The sequence below is a fragment of the Solanum stenotomum genome, chromosome 10, assembly GCF_019186545.1.
Source record: "Solanum stenotomum isolate F172 chromosome 10, ASM1918654v1, whole genome shotgun sequence".
Taxonomy (NCBI): domain Eukaryota; kingdom Viridiplantae; phylum Streptophyta; class Magnoliopsida; order Solanales; family Solanaceae; genus Solanum; species Solanum stenotomum.
The window spans coordinates 35551620-35559890 of NC_064291.1; the positions used below are offsets into that span (position 1 = coordinate 35551620).

The 8271-nt window shown below is 29.7% G+C and overlaps 1 protein-coding gene across 4 annotated transcripts in view; it reads right to left on the reverse strand.

The window, feature by feature from the left end:
* Positions 1 to 548, reverse strand: part of LOC125841213 (peptidyl-prolyl cis-trans isomerase CYP57) — a 29693-nt gene extending 29145 nt beyond the window's left edge. For 2 of the 4 annotated variants that reach the window (XM_049520291.1, XM_049520290.1), the window contains exon 1: positions 249 to 538. In XM_049520291.1, the coding sequence (XP_049376248.1) occupies positions 249 to 468 (220 nt within the window). In that variant the 5' untranslated portion in view covers positions 469 to 538. Of the gene's footprint in view, positions 1 to 248 lie in introns of all 4 variants that reach the window. The other 2 variants (XM_049520293.1, XM_049520292.1) reach the window with 2 other exon arrangements.
* Positions 549 to 8271: the final 7723 nt, after the last annotated feature.

The following is an 8271-nucleotide window of genomic DNA, read 5'->3' on the forward strand; positions in this document are numbered from 1 at the left end:
GTTTCAAGTTCCTAAGAAGCCTAGCCTCCAATTAGCCCTTCTAATAATTACTAATTATCATCAAATTTTAACTATTTGAGAAGTCTAATTACATAACCAAACTCCAGTTAGCCCTAAGATCGTGAATTAAATCAAATATTCAACATTTTCAAAGTCCAACTACACAGAAAAATTAGGAAATTCAAAGTAAATCAGCTTTAAACAAAATCAAATCCAATTGATAACTGAAAAAGGGTTATTTTTGTTACCAGTGCCGGTGCCGGTAGGGTCACCACCTTGAGCAAGGAAAGATTTGATAACACGATGAAAAATGGTATTATCATAGTAACCTTCGAGACACAATTGAACAAAATTCCTTACAGCTTTTGGTGCTTCTTTTGGCCATAGTTCTATATCTATTGGCCCATACGTCGTGTTAAGTACGACTTTCCCCTTCGTCGGCGGTTCCAAAACGTACACTGTCGACATTTATGAAGGTTTTCTTCTTTCTCAACTCTGCTCCCAAAAGGAAAACGTTCAATTGTTCGGTGCTCAAAACTCAAATACGTCTTCGAAACGACGTCATTTGTTCCCAGACCTTATTTTTTATTTCAGCCGATCTCATAAAGGTAGCGAGTGTACACATGTAGGCGTTTGGCATTTCAGCCCCATTTTATTTATGAAACTAGTATACGTATCCGTGCAATATTTTAAAATATAATAATTTTTAAATTTAAAAATAACTAATACAAATTATTATGGAAAAATTATATGAAATAGCAAATTATTAATTCAAATTAAATGTTATAGTCATAGTTTATTTTAATTGAAATTCGCAGCAAACATCCCATTTTTTTTGTCATCTGGTTCGTTTTACAATTAATCATTTTCGGTATTCAATTACTCATTTGGTATACAAATGTATAAAATGTGTTTGTGTTTGTATAAAGCGAGAGAAAAGTGTATATATAAATACAAATACATATATTTTCGTCTTATATACTTATAATTATACAAATACAGATCTTATTATACAAATTACAATGTACAAATGAATTTATACAAAACTGAACAATTTGTATAAAATTGGATGTATCTAGTGAATTATACAAATCAAAAGCTCCATAGCAAACACAAAATTTGCAATGGAGCGCAATTATGCAAACTATAGTTATAACAAACAAATATGATTTTCATTTCTATTGTATGTGAAAATTACTCTTATATTATTGAGTAACAAAAGTGCACGTATAGTCATATATAATGTTTAATTTTTTATATATAATTAATGCTAATAAAAGTTTACCCTAATTTATGTGTAATGAGTGTATGTTCTTCAAAGACACTAAACGTTATTCTAACAACTTCTCCTTCTGCTAGTACAATGAAGATTAATAGCGTATGTGGAGTGTGTTCAATTGATATTTGTGCTAATTAATTAAATTATAAATTCATAGATCAATCTAAAATCTAGTATTAATATATTTCTCTTTAATTTTAGCTAAAATTTAAATATAATCTATAAAGCATGCTGACCTCTTTAGCACACTCATCTCTCGTTAAATCCTGCAAAATAAGATGATTTTCATTTAATCTAATACAATTTCATAAAATAAGAATGTACAAAATACTTAATTTGAGTGATCAATTAAATAAAAGATACTAAAATCAAATTAATATATACCACTTAATTTTTTTATCAAATTAATATTATACCACATAAAAATAAATTATTTTCAAGGCAAAGAAAAAAAATGAAAGATGCAAAAGAATGGATCATCTTCCACTCCTTTGATTTACTATAAGCCTCTTCTTTTATTTTATATGGATTTTTTGATTTGTTTAGCCTTTCTATATGTAGTAAATACCTATAACTTAATTATGACAAATAATTTTAGAATTTAGTATTAAAAACTTCTAAACTAATTTTATATAAATAATTAATATATTATTTTTAATAACAATTAGATAAAGTTTATAAGTTTTAAGCACCATCAACATGCTATTATGAGTATAACGTGAAAATATATATGACAGTTCATTTTAAATCAATTCTAATTCAAAATTTGAATAAAATACTACCAATTATTATTTTAGATTTAAATGCATGTGGATATATTTTATAAGATAAAGGAAAATTTAGAAAAGATAAGAAAAGTTGATAAAAATAAGAAATTAAGAAAATAAAAATTTGCAACTGATCATCCATTTTACGAAAATCTTCTCAATATGTTAGGTTGCTAGAGAAATAATAACTACACCACAAATTGAGATCAATATATTTTAATTTCAAAATTAATCATCAATATAATTTTTTTTTAAAAAAATCATCTGATGTTAAGATTAATAAGAATAGTTGCAAATCATCTTATCACTAAAAAAGAATATCATTGAGATTAATACGAATAGTTACAAATCATCTATCATTAAAAAGGAATGTTGTTGAGATTAACAAAAATAGTTACAAATCATCTCATCTCTGTATAACAAAAAAGGTAAGTTAAAATTATTATTTTTATTGGTTAGTTTAGAAGGTTTAAGAAATCTATAAATTAATTAATAAGTAAGTTTACATGAAGTGGGATAGAAATGAGAGTAGTAGACTACGTACATAGTTGATTTGTAATTCTTAGTATTTTTTAATTAATAAATTAATTTTTTTTTAGAAAGTCTGCAAATTATTAATAATATATAACTATTAGGTTTTGTTTTATGTGAGTGATTTTTACATAATTGTTTATCAAATTAAAATTATAATTTTTTTGGAGATAATTTTCTTTAAAAAAAATACTGAAAATTTGAAAATTATTTTGATGATGACATGTGACATTATTTTGTAAAATACAGAATTCTAATGTTTTCAATCTATTCTTTTTTAAACATGATGATTCGAAAAACATTTCTGTTGATGACATTTTTTTTTATTTAATAAATACTAATTTATATTTAAAGTTTAATTTTTAAAAACTCAAATTTAATTTTCTTGATGATGTGGATATATGACACTTCTGCGTTTCCTAACGTACAGGTAGAAGATTAATTAATATATATACTAGTTTTTCGTCACGTGTGTTGCACGTGAATATCAATTCAGAAAATTTAAGCGAAGATTTGAATAATAAGTTTTGCACAAAATATTATTGCAGATTTTTTTGTGAATGTTCAATGTGGATCGTCATATATATCTCTAATTCACACGAACCTATGAAGATGGTCAATGAAAAAAATTATTAGTTAAATGCAATAATGTATATATTTATTTCAATTTGATGAGGTTCAATCATGTAATTAGTCGTATCTCAGTAATATTACCTTATAGACGATATTTATTGTGTACTTTTCTTGTCATCTAACCAGATGTGATTTGCACGTGTATTCCACTTAATCTGTTTACATGTCATATGAACATGTGGAGAACAATTACATTTTATTTTTTTAGAACTATTTTTGTATATTAATTTTTTATTTTATAAGTTATAATATAATAGATGACGTTCTTTTTGTTGGCTCTTATATTTGGCTTCTCGATTGACAGAGTACATAAATCAAAGATATATGACTGTCCATAGTTAATTGAGAAAGGTTTCCTTCTCTTTTTTTTTTACCAAAAAAAACTAAAAATTAAAATTAAAGAATATATTCTATGAATTAAAGAATATATTCTATGTTTGAAATTATATATAATCACTTGTTTATCTTACACTCAACAAAGATATAGCACATATACTTGTAAACAATTTTCAATTTATTCAACCAAGCATGTTTTGCATTAATGAAAATATTTATCTCATAAAAATTAGCTATTAAATAAATAATAAAATTAAACTAATACAAACTTCAATTGACGTTATTAGAAGTCATATAAACTTTTCTTTGTCGAAAATACTGAAATATTAAGAAATAGTAAATTAGTAAAACAAAAGGGCAATTTACATAGTAATAACTACTAATTTGAAACAAACTTCTTGACAATCTAAATTACATAAGTAGCGTTGATAAATAAAGTCATCTTTTGTCTTGAGCATCAAAAAAACAAATCGTGACAATTCTCTAACTCTTGAAAAGTTTAATAATTTTGGAAAAAGATATTCAGAAACATATATCTACATCACAAGAGAATTTGTTAACAAAAACAAATGAATTTAGACTACAATACAAATTAAACTAATACAAACTTCAACAGGGTTATTACAAGTCATATGGAATTTCCTTCGTCGAAAATATTGAAATACTAAGAAATAGTAAATTAGTAAAACAAAAAGGCAATGTTTATCTAGTAATAACTATTTTGAAGCAAACTTCCTCACAATCTAAATCACATAAGTAGCATTGATAAATAAAGTCATTTTTTTGTCTTGCGCATCAAAAAACAAATTTGTAACACCCCGTTATTTAGTGAGTTGAACTAGTGAGTTCTAGAGCCTTTGGTAAGAGTTTTGGAGTGTCATATGAGGGTTAAAACTTATAAAAATGGTTCCCGTACTTAGAATAGGGGTTTTAGGGGTTAAACATCTGGGTACGACTCCCCAAGGACCACCAAGGGGTCCTTGAGGAGGACCCTAAAACAGTCCTTAAATTTGGAAAATTTTGGTGAACCACGGATGGCCAACCACGGTGCTGCCGGTTTTTAAGATTTTTAGTTTTAGTTAGGTGTTTGGGAATTAATTAGGTAATTAATTAAGGGTTAAGGTAGGTTGGTTAGTTAGTTAATTAATCACCTATATAAGCTAATAAGACCCTAAACTAAGTCATTAATTCATTATAACCCAAGACCCCAAATCAAACCCAACTACTTTCTCCTCCAAGAATCTTCTCTCTAGAACCTCCATTGAAGAACCCAGAAGAAACCAAGTTAGAGCTTCAAGATGGGAGCTTTTCAATTTGAATTTGGATGGATTCTACACCTAAGGTATGGGAGTTTTCATCCTTGGGAAGCTATCACCCAAAGAGCCCTTTCAAAAGCTTTCAATTCAATTCTAAAATCTCCAATAAAGCTAGGGTTTCAATTCAACCCCATGGATTCTTTCAAAATTGTTCTTAAAGGTTGAATTATGTTTGTTATTGATGATACTACAGATTTTAAATGACTTTAACTCGAATTCCAAAGAATCCACGAGTTTTCCCCAATCCTAGTTATGATTCTTCTTTACATTATGAATGTTGTTGCAAGTTGATCCAATTGATTGGATGTGGGTTGATTATGATATTATGATGTAGTTGTATGATTTTAGTATAATTCTACATGTATTCTTGATTAACCAAAGATTCTAGGGTGAAATTGATATAACGTAGGGTTATGTCATGAAAGAGGCAAATTGAGGGCTTAGATGTGACCTTCTATAATTGATGAACTTCTTGATGAATTGCATTAGATTAAATCACCTAAACATGAATTGCTTATGAGTGAATCTTGTAGACATGAATGAACTTTATTAGGTCTTACATGATGAATCATGGTTGATTAGTATTGAGATTTAGTTTACTTGATGCTATATGACTATAATTGAGTAAGAATGAAGCATGTGGTTAGTCTACCTTGAGAATTAGGTTTACACGATGACCATGTGAGGTGTTGCTTGAGAGTAATACTCATAATATGAAGATGACTCCTAAGGCTTTAAAGTTAAAATCTAAAGGGAATGAACTATGAATATTGAGGCTTTAAAGAAGAAAGCTATTATGCATGTTGAATTGTATAAGGTGCTATTATGGAAGGACTTTACCCGCATGACCTACAATATGAGTGTATGAGCTTATAAATGCAATGAATGAACTATTTGAGTTATGATTATATACATGTCTATTATGATAAATGTTAGATATGTTGATTTACATGGTCTATGATCCTTGAATGCAATATATGTGAATGATGCATGATTGTGATATTATGTACATGCTTATGAATACTTTGAGAGGGAATTGTCTATGATGATAATGTTGTTGTGTCATTGCAAGGACAATTACACACACACTCCATGCATAAATATGATTATGATGTAACAATGGTGTTAATTGAAAGTATAGTTCTCATATGCACCTTTACACATTATTATGCATGAAATGTACATGACCATGATGATCCTATTGTGCTGATTGAAAGTCCATTCTCATGAGAACACATGATCTTGTGTGAAAGTTATTCTCACATACTAATTATGATTCTAAGGTTGAAAGTCCATTCTTACCTAAATGAATCTATGAGCTATTTTATGAGTTGGGTTGAACGAAGGGTAAAATACCCATTTAAACATGTAAATCCAATTCAAGACTAAAACAAGTAATTTTGGGAAATTATGCTTAGCACCAAATGGATATGGTCAATGAAATAGATGCCCTTCCGCCAATACAATAAGTCGGGTCATCTAAATTATTCTCATGAAATGGAAGTTCCTCCGCCAATACAATAGGTCGGGTTTCTAGAAGCAATCTCCTTATCTCGTAACTATGTGCCCACTTAGGTCTTTAGCTAATGGATCCACATTATAGCTATATATTTAGTTCTACCTTAGGCAAGTAGGACACCTTCTTTCGGTGTGGGGTTATACGACACCAAATTCCATGTCGCTCACATGGTCTATGTCGGTTAAGGTTATATTCCCCCCACGAACAAGAAAGTGAGTTATGTTATGGTTCCTTAAAAGGGATACTTAGTATGAGTGGTAGTATGGGATGCCATTCATACATGGCACAAATGGACCTTGAGAGTAGCCATGGTGTGTTTCTCTTATTTTTATAAACTATGAATATGATACATGAACTATGACTAATGACTACTCAAGAAGATCTACTTAGTATGAGTGAGGGTATGGGACTTCGCTCATACATGACACAAGTAGACTTTGAGAGTTTCCATGGTGTGGTTCCATTACATTATTATGATTTATGAGTTATGCATGCTTTATTATGAATTATGAACATGAATATGAGCATGAACTATGCTTATGACTTCTTAATGGGTTTACTTAGTGTGAGTGGGGCTATGGGACTTCACTTATACATTGCACAAGTTGACTTATAAGGGGGTTGTGGTGTGGTTTCCTTATGATATGAAGATATTTGAATCTATGTATGCATGATATGGGTTATTGTTATGAATGACTTTACTTATTACAAATTATGAACATGAATGGCTCTTTGTCTATATGTGTTGGCTATGTATAGGGTCAAGGTATGTTATGCATGATCATGGTGGTCTAGAAGTGATACTTAGTGTAAATAGGATTATGGGATCCTATATATGCATTGCACAAGTAGAGCTTAAGGTTGCTTATGTGATAGTCTATGATGATGAGATAATGTTGGTATTTGACTATGTGCATGAGTTATGTTTTGTGAGGGTGGATATATGTATTATGTGGTGTTGGAGAGTATGCTTGTGATTATGATGATATCCTTTATGTTATGATGAAATGTGCATGATTTGTCTTATAAGCTACATTCTCCAACTATTTCAAAGATGATGTTCAAAAATGGCATATAACATGATTTCAAAAGAAATGTCCCTTTTATGCATGTTTTAAGGATTTTTATGCATGGCTTCCATACTTAGTACTTTTTGTGCTAACTCCATCTTTCTACATTTTCTATAAGTGTAGACCTGGGAGATATTGGATTCCATCCTCATGGCTGGGTTCATACGAGATCAAGAAGAAGAAGATTGGTGAGTTCTCATTGTATTTGAGGGATTGACCATATGTCATTTATGTCTTTCTTTTATGTTTTAGACTTTGGTTGTAAGGGTCGTGTCCCTAAAATTGTATTTCAAGAGTTTTATTCCAAGTATCATAGATGGATTGAGACATAGTGTCATAGATTCTCTTTCATTTTATAAGAGACTTCGATTGTAAAGAAAAGTTTTAGATTCCACACTATTTTCCTATGCTTTTATGTTCATGTATGCTATGAGACTTGTATGTGACCCCCCTGTGGGGTCAAGTACGCCGTGTTACGTCTAGGGGGTACCCTTGGGTCGTGACAAACGTGGTATCAGAGAATAAGATTTTTGGGATGGTTTCTAGGATATCTCAAACCACATCTAGTAGAGTCTTGTTCATAAATGTGAAGCGTGCCATATTTTATGAATAAGAGAGACTATAGGATGTTAGGAAATTTCACTTCTTCATTCTTTAGTCGTGCCATAGAGCTTAACTTAATAAGGTCTTTCTCATATTCCTCATCCGATGGTCTTTAGGTATGACCACTTGAAGGGCTCTTGCTACAAGAAGCGAGGGAGAAAGGTTGGTTGTGATGCCAATTCTGGCTATGTGACTTATGAGATTTAAGGTAATAGAT